The sequence below is a fragment of the Meles meles genome, chromosome 2 (assembly GCF_922984935.1).
Source record: "Meles meles chromosome 2, mMelMel3.1 paternal haplotype, whole genome shotgun sequence".
Lineage (NCBI taxonomy): Eukaryota > Metazoa > Chordata > Mammalia > Carnivora > Mustelidae > Meles > Meles meles.
The window spans coordinates 144,582,900-144,602,133 of record NC_060067.1 but is presented as its reverse complement, the minus strand read 5'-3'; the positions used below and the strand labels follow the sequence as shown (position 1 = coordinate 144,602,133).

At 33.4% G+C, this 19,234-nt stretch overlaps 1 protein-coding gene across 7 annotated transcripts in view; it reads right to left on the bottom strand.

The window, feature by feature from the left end:
* Positions 1-19,234, bottom strand: part of LRBA (LPS responsive beige-like anchor protein) — a 759,801-nt gene that overhangs the window by 128,411 nt on the left and 612,156 nt on the right. For all 7 annotated transcript variants that reach the window (XM_045989499.1, XM_045989508.1, XM_045989525.1 and 4 more), the window contains exon 47: positions 12,661-12,813. In XM_045989499.1, coding sequence (XP_045845455.1) covers positions 12,661-12,813 — 153 coding nt within the window. The remainder of the gene's footprint in view (positions 1-12,660; positions 12,814-19,234) is intronic.

Below are 19,234 nucleotides of genomic sequence, written 5' to 3'. Positions count from 1 at the left end.
GGACAAGCACTAAGTTACTAAAGATGAGGTTTTGTTCATTATTTTCCCCTGAAGTCAGCACATGAAGGTACTTCAAGAACTTAAAGAAATAAACTAAACTGTTCACATATTTATTCATCAAATATTTGTTTAGTACTTATTCTGTACTACACTAGTGGTTCAGTGTTGGTTGCCAGAAAAGGAGATATAAACTCCCTTCCCAACCTCAAGACAGTGGGGGAAAAGATGAACTTCAAAATAAGTGGTATGGGCTAATCATATGAATAAGATAAACTTAGATCTGTTTTTCATAGCAGAAACCAAGCATCAGATACCTAAATATGAAAAAGTAAAGCAAGGACTGGTATAAAAAATTAGTAAATTTCTGCATAACCCGAGAGTGGGAAAAACTGTATTGGAGATTATAGGTATCAGTCTAACATGGCCATTGCTCAATTTGTTTCATGTCCCAATTGTTGATGGATATTTTGGCTATTAACTTGTACTAAACAAATATGCGAGTGATAACATATAAAGCAAAATTTTGTCATGAAAAGTTTAACTCCGCATATTTCTTCTTTTTGGTTAGCAGTTTCTCTCTCAGCTAAAACTTCATAGGAATCCAAATATAAGCAAAACAAATCACCATATGGATAAATGTGCATTATTTATTAACTGCACCTTCAGGGGATTCGGATGAAGGTTGTTTTCCATGCACCAAATTTTAAAATGCACTACTATGGGGCACCTGAGTGGCTCAGTTGGTTAAGCCACTGCCTTCGGTTCAGGTTGTGATCCCGGAGCCCCGAGGTGGAGTCCCACATCGGTCTCCCAGCTCCTCAGGGAGTCTGTTTCTCCCTCTGACCTTCTCCCCTCTCGTGCTCTCTCTCACTCCATCTCTCTCAAATAAATAAATAAATAAATCTTTTAAAAAATAATACGTAAGTAAACAAAATGTACTACTATCATTGATACAGCTTAGCCCTGTAACCAGGATTTTATATATAAGAACAGAAGGTCCAAATTAAAAAAAAAAAAAAAAAAATTAAAAAATAAATAAATAAATAAATAAAATAAAATAAAAAAAAAGAACAGAAGGTCCACTAGGCAGGGACCTATGTGTCATGCATGTATAAAATCAGATTAAGAATGAATTATAGGGGGGCACCTGGGTGGCTCAGTGGGTTATGCCTCTGCCTTCAGCTCAGGTCATGATCTCAAGGTCCTGGGATCGAGCCCCACATCAGGCTCTCTGCTCAGCGGGGAGCCTGCTTCCTCCTCTCTCTCTGCCTGCCTCCCTGCTTACTCGTGATCTCTCTCTGTCAAATAAATAAAAAAATAAATAAATCTCTTAAAAAAAAAAAAAAGAATGAATTATAGGGGCACCTGGGTGGCTCAGTGGGTTAAAGCCTCTGCCTTCGGCTCAGGTCATGATCTCAGGGTCCTGGGATCAAGCCCCGCATTGGGCTATCTGCTCAGCGGGGAGCCTGCTTCCTCCTCTCTCTGCCTGCTTGTGATCTCTCTCTCTGTGTCAAATAAATAACTAAAATCTTTAAAAAAAAAAAAAAGAATGAATTATAAAAAGGCTATAGAGTAATACATAGAGGTTTTTATGAAAGATGTCAGGAAGATAAGAGTTATGAGCAAAGGTGTTTGAAAGTTTTTATTTTGCTTTTTGAGGGGGTGGTGAAGAGTAAGGTTATGAGTTTCAAGATATGGTTTGGTTAGAAGAAGAGTAGGCTCACATTGCAATGAATAGGAATAGCATGTAGCAGGCACTGTGTTAAGAAAAGAATGACATAATCTATTAGCTAGAAGCTATTCAAGAAGTGAGAAGCTGCCACAACTACTGTAGGTTCTTAGGTCATGAAGAAAAAGAAGTCTGCATTCTCCTTCACACTTCCAGCTGTATTACTGAGGCTGAAGTCTGCAGGGATGAGTAATCACTATTAGACACAATCCTTTGCAGATTTATGTAGATGGGATATATAGGGAGGAGTTTTTAAAATTATTCTTATAAAATTTAAGATGCTTGTTATGTTATATTAATATTTTAATGAAATAGTAAATAATAATGTCAGCAGAAAGTTACTGAAAGTTATATACTCCAGAATAAACACAGATTTGGATGCTTTTCCAACATGAATGTAGTATACCTTAGATATGGTATCCGTTCACTTTATTTTCCTTGTACATAGCACAATAATATGTCGCTAAACAAAATGTATGATTTTGTTTAGTGACATATTCAGTTTAGTGACATATTTAGTTAGTTTATGATTCATTTATCCAGAATTCAGATTTCAGGTCTTCAGAGAATCTAGAACATAGCAAAACTCAAAGGAACTGAAGGCCATGAGGAAAACAAGCACAAAGCTTGTGAACTTTAAAGATGGGAGTCACTGGGTCATTCCTCAGACTTTTACCTTGTCATATATGCATAAAATAATAGCCCAAAGAAAGATGGAAACCCTGACAGAGAAAAATGATAGGAAGTGACAACTGACAGAAGAAAGAACTCTGAAATGCTGTCAGAAAAGCAACATGAAAGCAGAGAAATGTGGGTCACTTGACTGAGGAACAAAAGCTCTATATTTCTCTAACTTTACAGGACATCACAAAAATATCTGAATATTTAACTAAGAGTATTCCAGAAAAGTGTATTTAAGTTCAGAATTTTCTACTTCAAGGTCATAAAAATCATAAAGATCATAAAAAGATTTTTTTCAAGAGAAAGAGTGAAAAACATTAGTATTTGAAAGCATAAACTTCAATTCTCCTCAAACATTCTCTAAACAGGAATTATTCTATTCCTACATGTTGTTGAGTATTTGAAGCATTTTTTTCATTTTGGAATGTTTCTATTAAGGGAAGATTAATAAATAAAATTAATATGCAGGTTTTTTTTTTTTTAAGATTTATTTAACAGAGAGAGAGAGAGAGATCACAAGCAGGCAGAGAGGCAGGCAGAGAGAGAGGAGGAAGCAGGCTCCCCGCTGAGCAGAGAGCCCGACATGGGGCTCAATCCCAGGACCCTGAGACCATGACCTGAGCTGAAGGCAGAGGCTTAACCCACTGAGCCACCCAGGCGCCCCAATATGCAGGTTTTTTTTAACCTTTCTTAACTTCCTTAGAAGACACAGATTGCATAAAGCAATAGTTTTAACACTGTACAGTAGGTTTATAACATATACAGATGTAATATAAATGGCAATAGCACAAAGTAGAGGGGAAGGAACAGGGCAGAATTTGAACAAAGTCATTATATCCTACTGAAATTAAGCTAGTATTACTATGAAGTAGACTGAGACAAGTTAAGATGCATATTGTCCCTAGAGCGATGACTATAAAAACAACTACAAGAAATGGTAAAAAAAAAAAATTAATGAAATTAAAATGGTAAACTAAAAATGATCTATTCAATATAAAAGAAAATTATAAAGGCAGGAACAGAGAAACAAAAAGACCCAAGACTAAAACGTAATTAGTAAAATGGCAGACACGAATCCAACCACATCAATCATGGCTTTAAATGGCAAAGATTATTAGACTGGATAAATAACATGATTCACGTATTTGCTAACTACAGAAGATACACTTTAGAATCTAATACAAATAGGCTGAGTGAAAGAATGGAAAACTATATACCATGCAAATAGTAACTGTAAGAGAGCTAGACTAGGCTATACTAATATCAGGCAAACAGGTTAAACAATTACTAGAAAGAAAGAGGGACAACTTATAATGAAAAAACAGTTCATCAGGGAAAAAATAACAAGTATAAATACATATGCATAGTGGTAGGCTGAAAAATGCCATCTGCCTCCCAAAAATGATACCAAAGCCTAATCTCTATAACCTGTAATTAGTATTTTTATATGGGGAAAAGGTCTGTTAAATTAAGGATCCTGAAATAGAAACATTATCCAGGATAATCAGGAAGGACCCTAAATATAATCACATGTATTTTTTTTTTTTAAGATTTTATTTATTTATTCAACAGACAGAGATCACAAGTAGGCCGAGCAGCAGGCAGAGAGAGAGAGAAGCAGGCTCCCCATTGAGCACAGAATCCGATGCGGGGCTTGATCCCAGGACCCTGAGATCAGGACCCTGAGATCAGGACCTGAGCGGAAGGCAGAGGCTTTAACCCACTGAGCCACCCAGGTGCCCCAATCACATGCATTCTTGTAAGAAGAAGGTGGGGAGAGATTTCACTATAGACAGAAGAGGAGAAGGTGATTTAAGGACAGAGGAAGAGATCTTCTGGAGGAAATGTAATACTCATTTTGGACTTCTGGCTTCTAGAACTGTGAGAGAAAAAAAATTCTGTTGTTTTAAGCCACCAAGTTTTTGGTAATTTGTTACAGCAGTCGTAGGAAATTAACACACACCCCTAACATCAGCAATCAAAAACACATAAAGCAAAAACTGACAGCAACAATGACAATATCTGGGGACTGCAACATACCACTAATAAAAATAGACAGAAAGATAGGAAATAAGCAAAGATATAGAAGATATAGAAGACTTGAACACAATAAACCAACTTGATGAACTGATACCTGCAGAATATCTATCAGCAGCAAAATACCCATTTTTCTCAAGAACAAATGGAAAATTCTCCAATACAGACAAAGTGTTAGGTCATAAGGCTAGTCTCAGTACATCTAAAACAGGAGAAATCATACAAAGTTTATTTTCCAATAATAATTAGAATCAAATAAAACCTCGTTTCCCAAATTAAGAATCTAGTAAAAGAGCAAACTAAACCCAAAGCAAGCAGAAGAAATAATGGGTATTAAAATCATCCCCCAATGAAAGAAAAAAACAGAAACACAATAGAGAAAAATCAATGAAATGAAAAGCTGGTTTTTTGAAAAGATCAACAAAAAGATCAACAAAGACAAAACCTTAGCTAGCCAGACTGACCAAGAAAAAAAGATGATATAAATTACCAAGAATCAGGGATGAATGAAGTTAACATCCCTACCAACCTTAGAAAAATTAAAATAAGGCATATTATGAACAACGTTACACCAATAAATTAAATAGAGAAGCTCCTAGAAACATATAAAATTACTGAAACCGATTCAAGAAAAAAAAATAGAAAATCTTAATAAAACTGTAACAAGTAAAAAAAAAAATTGTATTGGTAATTTAAAATCCTTACCTAACCAAAAGCCCATGTCCAGATGGTTTCAGTGGTGAACCTCACCAAATACTCTCACAATGTCTTTCAGAAAATAGTGGAAGAGGAATACTTAACCATATCTCATTCTGTAAGACCAATATTATCTTGGTATTAAAGTCAAAGATATCACAAGAAAACTATATACCAATATTCCTCATGAACACAGATACAAAAATCCTCAAAAGTAGTAATTTCTCAACAAAGTAGTAACAACAAAAACAAAAATAGTTTCTATATATTAAAAGGATTTATACCATCCAAGTGTAATGTATTCAAGGAATACAAGGTTGGTTTAACATCCAAAAACCAACTAATGTGCTATATAATTTTTCACTTTTTACTTCTTGTTTGGAAAACCTTTCCTTATTCCAAGATCACAAAGAAATCTTCCTGTATTATCTTTTAAAAGTTTATAGTTTTTCTTCACATTTAAAGCTTTAATATACTTAAATTTCTGTTTGTGGTATAAGGTAAGGTTCTGATCTCATTTTTTTCCATATTGGTATTATTATGGGTTGAAGTGTATTCCTCCAAATTTATATGTTGAAATCAACTACTCTGTAACTCAAGATATGACATTATGTGGATATAGGTTCATTATTTATATAATTATTTTTGTTAAGATGAGGTCATCCTGCAGTAGGGTAGGTCCCTAACCCAATATGACTGGTGTTCTGATAAAAATGGAAAATTTGGGGACACCTGGGTGGCTCAGTGGGTTAAGCCTCTGCCTTTAGCTCAGGTCATGATCTCAGGATCCTGGGATTGAGTCCCGCGTCAGCCTCTCTGCTCAGCAGGGAGCCTGCTTCCCTCTCTCCCTCTGCCTGCCTCTCTGCCTATTTGTGATCTCTCTATATACAAATAAATAAACAAAATCTTTAAAAAAATGGAAAATTTGGGCATGGAGACAGAGACGCATAGAGGGAGAATGCTATAAAGAGACATGGAGAATATGGCTGTTTGCAAGACAACAAGAGGCCTGGAACAGAGTCTTCCCTTGCCACCCTCACAAGGAACCAACCCTGCTAAACTCTGATTTCAGATTCCAGAACTGCAAGTTAATAAATTTCTGTTGTTGAAGCCATCCAGTCTGTGGTACTTTGTTATAGCAGCCTTAAGAAACTAATACAGCAACTCTCTCAACACCATAAACCCAAAGTCCTTCTCCACAGATCTTCAACATAATAGATGTCCTGGTCTGTTTCTAGATTCTGTGTTCAACTTCGGTTAGTCTATTTCTCCTAATCTCCCCTAATTATTACAGCTTTGTAATAATTCTTGATATATAATAAACCTGTTCTAATTCTCAGAGAAGGTCTTGGCTATAATTGGCCCTTTGCCCTTTGTAATCTGTTTGTCATATTTCTGTTGGGCCTTGAACTGGTTTTTACATTGAATTTATAAATAAGTTTGGGAGAATTAATACCCTAACAACATGGTATCTCTTTTGCCTACTTGGATATCCTTCTTAAACTAGAAGTTTCAAAGTAAATTACATATCAGGGATAAAATCAAACTGAACAATAGTAATTTTAGGGGTTTTTTTTCCCCCCCAAACTTTACACATAGCTGGCTCCCATTTCCCAGAGCTTTGGATCTGACCACCGCAGGGGATGGGGAGTGCGGGAGAGAGACAGGTCCATAGTTGAGAATGATTATCAGCTACAACCGTAATGGCTATTTAGATTGGCCATGTCACTATTAATGTGGAAAATGAAAAAGAAACTGGAAAAGGAACAATATAATAAAAGTATGTTAGCTCCTGGTATTTCTATTCCAAGGAATAGAAAAATAATGCCTGGTAAGCTCTCTTAAGAAATATTTTTAAATGCCATTTCTCAAAAAATAGGAGCAAGGATATGAATAAAGGTTAAAAAAAAATTAAAAATGCAATCCCTTTAAAATCCCAAAACTTTCAACCTTATAAAACTTTTGCTATACACTGCAATTTGGAACATAATATGCCATTATAATAACCAAATTGCTATATCATTGTAAACTCAGTCATCTCAAGCCATAGATCTTGCTATATGTGTATATAGCACTTTTTCATTAAGGACATAGATTTGTAGTCCCAATTATGCTGTCATCACTTGAGATTTGTAAATTTTCCTAATTCAAAGGAAAAAGTTATATAAGATTGACCTAGTTCCTTCAAAGATATAAGAACTAAGAAAGTTTAAGTTGAATAAATTTAAATTTTAGCATCAGGAAAAAAATAAGGTTGGTAGAGAAGTAAAATCTGAAAATTTTATTTTTTTTCCTCAGACAATAATATAAAAATATATATTATCATTTTTAAGTTGTCTATATATCATCTGGAAAGGAGACAAAATACTCATTTTATTTTTCTTTACCTTCTAAAGGAAGTGACTACTTATGTCTGAAATAGTAGAGAAGACGAAAGCTACAGAAGATACACAAAAGCAAATGTGATTCTAACTGGTAACCTCAGGACAATCCATCAACAGAAGCCTTCCTTATTAGATTCATGCTACCTCTCAGTCTTAAGAAACCTTCTACTTCAAAAACCTAAGTCATCAAAAATGAAGGAACCTCCAAAAAAGTAGAGATCTTGTTTGTCTTAATCACTGAGTCTAACATTGCTGGTACATAGACAGGTATTCAGTAAATGCTTTAAATGAATGAATTTATTTTATTACAATTTGAATAAATTATATATCCTTCAGCTAAACCAAATGTTCCATTTCAACTTTTCATAAATATACCTATCGTTACTGTTCAGAATATGGGTTTGCCTCTTATTGCAACTTAAAACTTGAGGGGTCTAAGAGGCAATATAATATAGGTCCATAATATCAACATTATATCATAAAAGATAATTGATGAGCCATCTGAACTCATACAGTGTTATATTATTTTAAAGTATGAAAGCCTGTTTCTCATTTTTATTTCTAAAGCAGTATTTGGAATAAATTTTTTTTTTCCTCGTTCAGGTAATAATAAATAACACAGACCAATCTCTGGGATGTAGTTAAGACTGCTTTCATTTTACCCTGATTCCAACGGTTCAGAATAAAGAAAATATAATTTATTTACCAGAAAGACTAATCAGATAGGTGGATTTTCTTTCTAAAATACACAGGATATTGTCTCTGTACATAAATCCTACACTTTAGCCAATTTGCCAATTGGAAATCAAGTTGAAAATAAGATCTTAATTACCTATAGAAAGCTCTGAGAATTAAAATGGTTAGGTAAGATAGTACTTATGGTCCTCTAACAAAAAGAGAAAATGTGGCATTACCAGTCGACCATCAAAATCGTCCTCCTAAAAATATCTTATCCACTTGAATTAATATTTGGGCAACCAAATACATAAAAAAAAAGTGCAGAATATCTTAAAATGAGTATGTCAGTTAATTAATTCTGTGATCCCCTGCTACCAGCGGAGTACTGTACAATCTGTTATTATTCACTGTCCTATAGATCATCTGTTCTTGGTGCTGGTTTGTTCCAGGAAGAGAGACAGCTGCAACACTATATCCCTGTTCAACCTGAGGACCATCTGACTTTAATTGTAACACACAGCTTGATGTGGCTCTGGCTATGAGAAGCCAAAGTATCGTCTGTAATAATCTGGAAAAGCAGAAACCTGCCAACAGAGGGCTGAAAACAGGGACTTGTGCTGTCTGGCTGCCTGACGGGTTGCAGGAAATATGATTAATGAGTAAGGTATAATGATATCAGGAACCCGATTAGCACCACAAAAAGGTCACAGATCAAAGTAGTATGCATTTCATGAGCTACAATCACTGCATAAAATCTGTGGACTTGAAGAGGTAAACCAAAAAGAGGAGGAGGATAAAACCCTTACGTGATAACATGCTAACAGATACACAAAATACCATACTAATAATGTAATCACTTATAGAAAGAGGAAGTTATAAAATGAATCAATACAGACTGTACTGTAGGAAAGCTTTGTTCATCATAGGTGTATACTGAATATTTTTGAAAGTGTATGAGTTATTGGATTCTTTCATAAAGACACATAGTAAGTAAAATCAAGTATTCTTCCTAATTATAAATTTCAAAGATGAGATATAAATATTTGACTGTAAACTATGTTTGCATTTAATTTACAATGGATGTACTGTATGGTGACTAACATAACATAATTAAAAACTCAAGTATAAAAAAATTTGCAATGGAATTTTTATACAGTTAAGAATATAAGCTCAGGAGTGCCTGGGTGGCTCAGTCCTTAAGCGTCTGCCTTCAGCTCAGGGCATGATCTCAGGAAACTGGGATCGAGCCCCCCATCGGGCTCCCTGCTTGTTGGGAAGCCTTCCTCTCCCTCTCTCACTCCCCCTGCTTGTGTTTCCTCTCTCAATGTGTGTCTCTGTCAAATAAATAAATAAAATCTTAAAAAATAATAATACTATAAGCTTATTCAGAGCCTAAACTACGAAGACATAAAACTCATAGGAAGAGGAATCACTGGCACAAATGTTTAATAAAGTTAATGATTAGTTACAGTAAATCTGCAATTAGTATTGTAAAATGCTATTTGTATATAATTTCATGGGCAGGCAACTGGAATCTGATTGAAAACAACTGGATAAGTTGTTACCTTCTTTTCTATGGTACCCTTGGGAAGCCCATCGAAACTGACATGGCTTTTCTGAGATAAAGATAGTGAGAGCAGAGATGGGAAGTACTATTAGGAGAGGAGCTTACGTCAATTTACATGATTAAATTTCCTTACTTGTCAAAATACTACTGGAATGCTTTTAATATTACTTATTCAGATGTTTGTTTGCCTTCTACTCTTTTAAAGCAAACTAAATACTCTAAAACAAACCTTTTGACACGCTTAAGAGTACTAAATGGTAATAATTAATTGAGAGCTGGTTCTCTTGAGACTTAAAATGTTAAATAATATTTAAGAAAGTGTTCCAGGGGCGCTTGGGTGGCTCAGTGGGTTAAAGCCTCTGCCTTCGTCTCAGGTCATGATCCCAGGGTCCTGGGATCGAGCCCCACATCCGGCTCTCTGCTCAGCAGGGAGCCTGCTTCCCCCTCTCTCTCTGCCTGCCTCTCTGCTTACTTGTGATCTCTGTCTGTCAAATAAATAAAATCTTTTTTAAAAAAAAGTGTTCCAATAATAAAACAATCAGAACATGATTTAATTTTTTTCTTAAAAACATATTCCTAAAGAATGAGGATGATTATTTATACCTTTCAAATATTACATAAATGTTATTTTATATCAACCTAATAGGGAAACTATTTTTTAAAAATGATGAATCATCTGGGATGCAGAAGACACCATTAAAAACTGAAAAGACAAACATATGTTAAATAAAAAACTTTTACAAAGAATATATGAAGATCGCTTACAATTAAATAAGAAAAACAACCCAATTTAAAAATAGGTAAAAGATATGAATAGTTTACCAAAGAACATATATGAGTAGAAAATAAGCCTGTGAAAAGGTAGTCAATGTCATTTGTCATTAGAGAAATAAAAATTAAAATTGCAATGCGCTACCTACCATAGCAGCTAAAATAAATAATACTAACAATACCAAGTCTTGGCAACTTCTTCTAATATGACCCAGAAATTAAACTCCTAGGAATCTATCCAAGAGAAATGAAAACAGATGTTTACCCTAAGACATACACAAATATTTATAATAGGCTCAAACTGGGAACCCCAAATGTCCATGAATTGGTAAATAAGTACGCAAAAATATATCTATACAATGGAATATTATGCAGCAATACAATACAATATGAACAATGTGGGTAAATCTCAAAAATATCATGCTAAATGAAAGAAGCCAGGCACACAAAGACTACACGCTGCATGATACCATTTACATAAAATCTCTTAAAAAAACAAAACTATAGAGACAATCAGTGGCTGCCTGGGACAAAAAGTCTCAGAGCAGAAACTGACTGCAAACAGGTACAAGGAAATTTCCTGGAGAGATAGTTGTTCTCAAGCTGGATTATGGTGATGGTTACACAACTGTATAAATTTACTAAAACTCAAAGAATTGTACACTTTTAAAGGTGACTTTTATGGCACATATTTTATACCTCAATAAATGCACTTTAAAAGGGTAATCACTGAAAGAAAATAATTATGGAATAACCATACCTTCTATTAATTTTCATGAATCCCTGGGTGGGGTGTGTGGAATCATACAACCATAGACAACGGTCACATTTAAAGTTCGACATCTCCCTCAGTATCTGTGAGAGCTAATCTTTGTCTTACACACTCATTTTAACTGCATTCCTCCAAAACACATGGGGTAAAAGTAAGAACAGTAAAACACATATCTGAAGACTGCGAAAGAATAATGTTAGGTACTAATTTCCAAGTGCCAACTGTAAGCCAAAGAATATTCTAGGTATTTTATATAGTATCTAAAATTCTGTATTCATAATCTCCAGACTACATATGACAAAACCAAAGCTCAGAAAGGTTAAACTGCCTAGAGTCCCAAAAGTAGTAAAGTGATTCATCCAGGATTGGGAAAATTGGTCTAACTTCAAGGCCTATGTTCATTCCACCCTGCTTACTTCCAGTGTACATAAAATGTGAAATTTGAGTAATAAAAGGATTGCAATTAAGATCTGGAAGACAGGATTAAAATACAAATGTTTGTATAAAAGGTAAGAAATGTGACTTAGAAATATAAAATGCAAGAATTTTCCTTAAGTGTAAATTAAAAACACAATGGAATTTAGATTTTACTCTTTTTTTTAAAGGAATCTCTACACCCAACATGGGGCTTGAACTCACAACCCTGAGATCAAGAGTTGCATGGTCCACTAACTGATTGAGTCAGGTACCTTTAGATTTCACTTTTAATATGGAGTATAACAGAGATACTACTTTTCAAAACTGAGAGAAAAGCTCCTAGATTCCAAACTTTTATGAAACTTAAAGGCAAAAAGGAAAAGACATATTACTTTTTCATGAAATAATACAAGAATGCACATAAGAGAGGACTTTAAAGAGTTCACTAGGGAGGAGTCTGAAGAACACAATGATTACTGTGCTTTTAAGTTTTTAAGTTTTCATGTTCCAAATATTACATGAAGAGTCCCTTGAAAAAAATACAAGATATAACATGAAAATCTTGTTTCTATTACCAAAAATGTGCAATGACCTTCTAACTTGGAGTATAGAATTATGCTATTTTCTTGGTACAAGAAACTCATGTTGCATTAAGCATATATTCCAGTTTCAGTTAATTCTGAATTATCATGTGCATACGAAAGTAACCTAAATTCTGCATAAAAGAATAAAAGAAGCTGTTACACTTCTCAAGGCAATAAAATTTAAGAAAATTTATATGGAAATTCACGAACTACTATGTCACTTTCAGTTATCTCTATTAACTACAGTTTTGTCTAGAAAACCAAGGGTTAACAATTATACCAACACATGAAAGATACTTTGAGAAGAGGCTCATGACAGACAGAGTAGATGATTACTATCTTACCAATCTGTTTATACGAACAAATTCTTCTGAGGTTTTGGCCCAAGGAGGAAGTTCAACATCAGACACTACTGTCCCATCATCCATCACTCCAAGATTATAATTATTGAAGTTGACAAACATCTCAGGGAGATAATAAAATTCAGGGATCAACTCCTATACAAAAATAAAAGACAATGTCATAAACTGTAGAATACAGACTACATATTCATAAAAGGACATGGTCATTTCCTATTGTGCAGAATTATAACAAAATTAACATAGGGAATTTTTTTCTTTCCCAATATATCATAGCTCTGATACTAAGCTACTATTAAGGTAGACAGATCTCATCCAACCAAATTCCTTATTGGTTGGTTATATGCTTCCTTTCAGGACAGTTATTATCTCAAAACTTTTAAATACCAACATTTGGATATTAGCTGAGGTTTGATAAAATATAAACAGAGATTAACATGCTATAACAATAACAGTTTAAACTAAATTTTTTATGAGGTATGTGGAACTTTTGCCAGAAAAAAACAAAATCTTTGTAAGTATTAAAATGCCGTTGCATTGGTCCCTTCATCAACTAGGAAAATGATCATTACAGTTAGCCATGGCTTAACAATATATTTTGCTCATATTTCAAAACACTCAAGTTTAGTTGTAATATACTACCTTTGATAAGAGATCAAAATTTGTAAGTCTAGAAAATGACCTGCAATAAAAAACGTGGTAAATTAAATATATGACTCTACTAAGAACATTTAAAACACACTTCAATAGGGTGTTTTATAAGCAGAAAAATGCAGCTAGTTAGATTTTTGTGTACAATAAGTCTCATGTATAACTATTTCAGAGGTCCTGTAGACCAGACTTCAAATCCAGTCTTGACATGGGTCAGTGACTCAGTGGTCTTTCAGATACCCCCTCAGGGCCAGCTATGGCAGGTCTGGCTTTCCAAACAGTTGAGTAAAATAGGGAGGTCATCAGATTTTGGACAAGGTCAGTATGAACTCTCCAGAGCAAAGAAAAAAGATCCAGCAGGAATTAAGCTATTATCACCTCCGTCATCCATGTGAAATGTTGCTTGACTTTGAATTGTACATCCTTGGTTTACAATCACAATAATTAACTAAGCAGTGTAGAAATGAGCTTGTCCTCCAAATGCCTGACAATCACCTGATCATTAGACTTGAAAAATATTTAAATTGAACAATTTTTTTCCAAAAGGGAAGAACCTCTTAAAAGTTTAACCGTAAATAAGTTATCACACAAAAATATTAAGACTTTCATCTCCAAAAATGATGCATATAGGTCTGAACTGATAAAAGTGAAAGATACATGTGTGTTATTTTATGTAACAAAAAGTTACACTGGATATATTTGAAGTAACATTTATTGAGATAAGTCAGGTACTAAAATAAACTCAATAAATCTTATCACATTTAATTGTAAGAACTTTACAAGGTATCACCTCCATTTTAAAAATGAACTAAGGTTGAAATAAGTTAAGTAATTTGCCTGAGGTTATGCAGTTAATTTATGATAAATTTGGACCTTAGATCAAGATTTGTCTAACTCTAAAGCCTGTATCCTTCATCATCAAACTAGCATAAGTTCTACTTATATAGGATATATAATACTAAACATTTTAAATACAAGTTTTTAGCATATATTCTAAGTAATATTTTAAAAAGTAAAAAACTTTTCACTCCTTCATAATAGGAAACTAGTTCTCCTTAAAAAATATATATTATAATATGATCTCCCTGATATGAGGAAGTGGAGATGCAACATGGGGGCGTTAAGGGGGTAGGAGAAGAATAAATGAAATGAGATGGGATTGGGAGGGAGACAAACCATAAGTGACTCTTAATCTCACAAAACAAACTGAGGGTTGCTGGGGGGAGTCGGGGTTGGGAGAGGGGGAGTGGGGTTATGGACATTGGGGAGGGTATGTGCTATGGTTGAGTGCTGTGAAGTGTGTAAACCTAGCGATTCACAGACTTGTACCCTGGGGATAAAAACACATTATATGTTTATAAAAAAATAAAAAATAAAAGATTAAAAATACATATATATTATGTATGTATATGTTTATATATATACATATATATTTATTATATAATACAATTAATGAAACAGGAAGATTTTTATAGTATGCTTTAATTATTTACCCAAATATGAAGATAAGTTACGTTATAACTATTATTAATTTGCTGAAGTGTGCATTCAATAAACTGCAACTTTGAGAAATTTTACCAAAATGTCTTACTTTCATTCCATATTACTTGTGCTAACAAAGAAGAATGCTACTTTTCCCAAATCTTGTTCTACAATAAGAGGGAGGACCATACCTTTATATTCAAACTATGACATTTCATAAAAATTTTAGTACAAATGAAGTCTTCAAACCTTCCTACCACTAAAATTCTTATGATTTTGTGTATCTGCCTCTATCTGCTACATGTGTCATTTTATTCAGGTTGCTAAACAAACTGTTCAAAACAGAAATACTCTTCCTCATTCTTTTATAAGTTCTAAATTCAACGAACAGAAATATAGTTTGTTCCTGGCACACTATATCCAAACGTATAAATTTATTATGAATTTAAATGACTTTATTGCTTTAATATTGACAGCACACCCTAATGATAAATTCACTTAATTTAACTAAATGGAGCAAAAATTACACATAAAACAACAAAAAAAATTTTGATGAAAAATACAAAGAAGGCAATTTTAAACTTTTAAAGTTTTTAGTGTACTATGTTAAACTTTCAGATATCATGCTGGGAGGAAAGTAGTAAATCATCAATTTCCATTTAATTACCACATATTTTGTGATTTCCTTCTAAAGATAGATATCCTGTAAATTTTGTACAATGGGCATTATAAAATATTTCAAAGTTAAAATTAATAATTTATTAAATAAAAATAAAGCTTAATATTTCAATTGTTACTTATTGATACCAATTTACTCTCTATTTTTTACTTCTTACACCATACCCCACCAATTTCAAAAAAGCAATCAGATAGTTGTAGAACATATGGAGTGTCTAGAGTGGAAGCCTCTTGAAGACATCCTTTTTCTGTCTTTTGTCAAAGTCTAAGCAAACAGAAGAGATTATATAAGATACCCAGGAAGAAGCAGTATCAAACTGTACTGTAATTGTCTGTTTGCTTTTATCTCCCACTAAATTGAAGGCTCCATAAGATTGAGGACTTTACCTATCCTGTTCACCACTAAACCTCCAAAACCTAGGCACAGAGTGTAACACATATTTGGTATTCAGTAAAACTCTGTTGATTGAAAAATAGCATTTAAAATAAGAAATAAACAACCAGAGAAGAAAGACGAGAATAGTCCTGACAGGGGAATATAGAGACTGAAACAGGGGTATCACTTGCTTCTAATGATCAATGAAGAATGATGTAATAGGTTTAGAGAGGACTAAATACATGCGGTGGGAGATAAAGTTTGAGATATAGGTAGGATCAAAGTGTAGCCCTGAATGTCATGCTGTGAATTTCAACTTTTTTTAATAAGAAAAAAAATTTTCCCATCAGGACATTTTAAAAATGAACATAAATTTGTTTGTTTATTTATTTAAAAGATTTATTGGGTGCCTGGGTGGTTCAGTCACTTTAGCTTCTGTCTTCAGCTCAGGTCATGAGCCCACAGTCCTGGGATGGAGCCCTCCCATCCCCCGTCGGGATTCCTGCTCAATGGCGAGTCTGTTTCTCCTTCTGCTCTACTCCAGCTCCTGTTCTCTCTCTCAAACAAATAAAATCTTAAAAGAAAAAAAAAAGATTTATTTATTTATTTGAGAGAGAGAGAGCGAGCGAGCAAGAGAGTGTGGGGGTTGGGAGGAGGGGCAGAGAGAGAGGGAGAATCTCAAGTAGACTCCCCGCTGAGCACAGAGTCCTAACCCACAGGAGACTCAATCTCATGACCCTGAGATGATGACTAGGGCAGAAATCGACAGTTGGACGCTTAACTGACCAAGCCACCCAGACACTCCCCCAAAAATGAACATGAATTTAAAGATAAATATTTCCAAAAAATTAACAGTGAAGAAAAAGACTACAAAGAATTTACACTTAGTATAAAAAATATCATCAAATAAGCACAATTACGTTGAGTAAAGAAGTGAGCACATATGCCTAAAACATATTACAACTTCATTGTAAGAAAATCTGCATAAATAAACCAGTTGATGGGAGTTGAATACCTTACCCTCTTATTATAAAACAAATACACTGAACTCAACTGAGATACAAACATTTGACATAAAAGTATATATAATGCCTAAATTTTACTATGGATATAGTGACATTTAAGTATTTATACTTGCAGAATTCCAACGTAGTCCTAAAAGTATCTTCTTAAAAGAACCATGCCTTAACACCCAAATATTAAGTTCAAAATTCTCTCTTTTGACAGATGATATTTAGTAACATAGTCAAAGATTATGTCTAATACTTCTAATGTACATTTACAATGTAAAGTATGTTTTATATTCATCAGAACAGAACATTCAGCTCTGGATAAAAAACATATGCTCATAAAGAAATTCTTTATAACACCAGTGGAAAATGATAAGTAAACAACACTGACAGAAGACAGAGATGTTTATAATTCAAATTTTCTTCTGACTTGCTGACACTAATTTTACTTTCTTCCATTTAATTAGGCAGATGGGTCTCAGAGGCAGGTAACATGGTCAAAATGTAGTGTATCATCTCCTAAAAAAGATCTGGAAGGTTTAACCAGAGGTTATACAACAGTTCAGGATAAGCCCATTGCTTTGATCACAAATCCGAAGGCTTTCATGGCATAATGACAAGGATTGGTTGTGACCACACATATGCTTTAGTTTTCTTTATTAAGATATGGTTCCCACTGCGATGGCCTCTGCAGTGAGGTTGTATGATTCTCCTAATAGACACCAATTCTATCCATTCAAATAAAACCATCACTTCAATAATACCTGGGTAACCCTAGAAATTACTAATTTATTAACCCAAAGAAATAAGAAAATCAATATTAAAGATAAAACAAAAGATGCTACTATAGAGCTAAGGTGAAATTTTTTTCTATTCTTACTAAATTATAAAATCCTGACAACTCAAATATGAGCATAATAGCAAGGTAACGAAATTAATATATATTGCTTTGAGGACACCGACAGTAAAAAGGATGTGAAAACAAAATTTTTGCTTTTCACCATTTGGAAGATGATATATTTTATGAAGGGAGAAAAAAACAAATAAGTTTTATTAATAAATAAAACAGTTATGAACAAGTTATGAAAAAATAATGAACATGTTCCAATACATTTTGAAATTCATTTATTTTGTTAGCCCCAAAATGAGAAAAACGTTTTTAAAAACCTGATTAGAGTTGAGTTGTACCTATAAGTAATTTTAAATAGATAGCATATCAGAAAGTTTTCAAATTGATGTTTAAATTTAGTTTCTCTTTATTTGGTAGATAAAATGACATTTTCTCCTTTAATAAAAATATTAGTAATTTTTAAAATTAGAGAAAGAAAAATAATCTATAATCCTTCTAGATAGATCCAATAAATATCATGTGGTTTTAGATATTATAAAAACTGTCCTTTCAAATACATTTAAATAAAGAAAAATCATGAATTACAAACCAATAAATAATAGATCATCTATACCAATCTAATACAGTAGAGAGAATAATTGGGTTTGAGTCTTGTCTACTCAACTTACTGATCACATGACCTTAATTTAATTTTTCTGACCCTTATTCACCTGCATTGTCATTTTGAAACACAGGCTTGTTGTGAGGCTTAGAATACAAAATTCTATAGGCACGAATGATATTATTATTACTGTTACTATTATTGTTATTAATATGACCCCTGATAAAAATGCAAAATTACAGACTCAACTGAGAGTGAAAGCAAACAGGCCATTCATGGAATTATGCTCATTCACAAAAACATTTAACATAATTCTAAGGGCATTTAAAAAATTGATTTGTAAAAATAAAATGTCCACAAAAATATTTGACTTAACAAATTCCTACTAAATAAACATCACATTTTAAAAATATGTATTTATTGTTTATTAGCAATGATGGTATAGCTTAACATTCCTCACTTTATGATGAAGACCCTGAATATTTTATAGTTCTCTCCTGCTATGAACACGTTTTGCACTTCTATATTTGGACTGGACAACTTCACTGAGCTGTGTGCTATTTCAGCCCCTGTCTTAAAGGCAACTATAATTTGGGAAGAGATAATGGACAGTAATAATGCAAACAACAGGCAAGGTGTAACTGCCATAAATAAAATGCCCACCTTAAATCCTTTCTGGAATAAGTCGTAAAATACATACATATATACACACTTATTGCTATGAGTATGGGGGAAAACAGTTAATATCTATGCCTACAAATATATTAATGAGCAGCCCACATTTTTAAGTGAACAAAAATATAATAAGATCACTGTTCAAAAAACAAATCACAGCTGATGTGTGTACATTTTTATAATTCAGGAAGACAGGAACATTTTCTAAGTGCCTTGAAAGATTTTTTTTCCTGCCT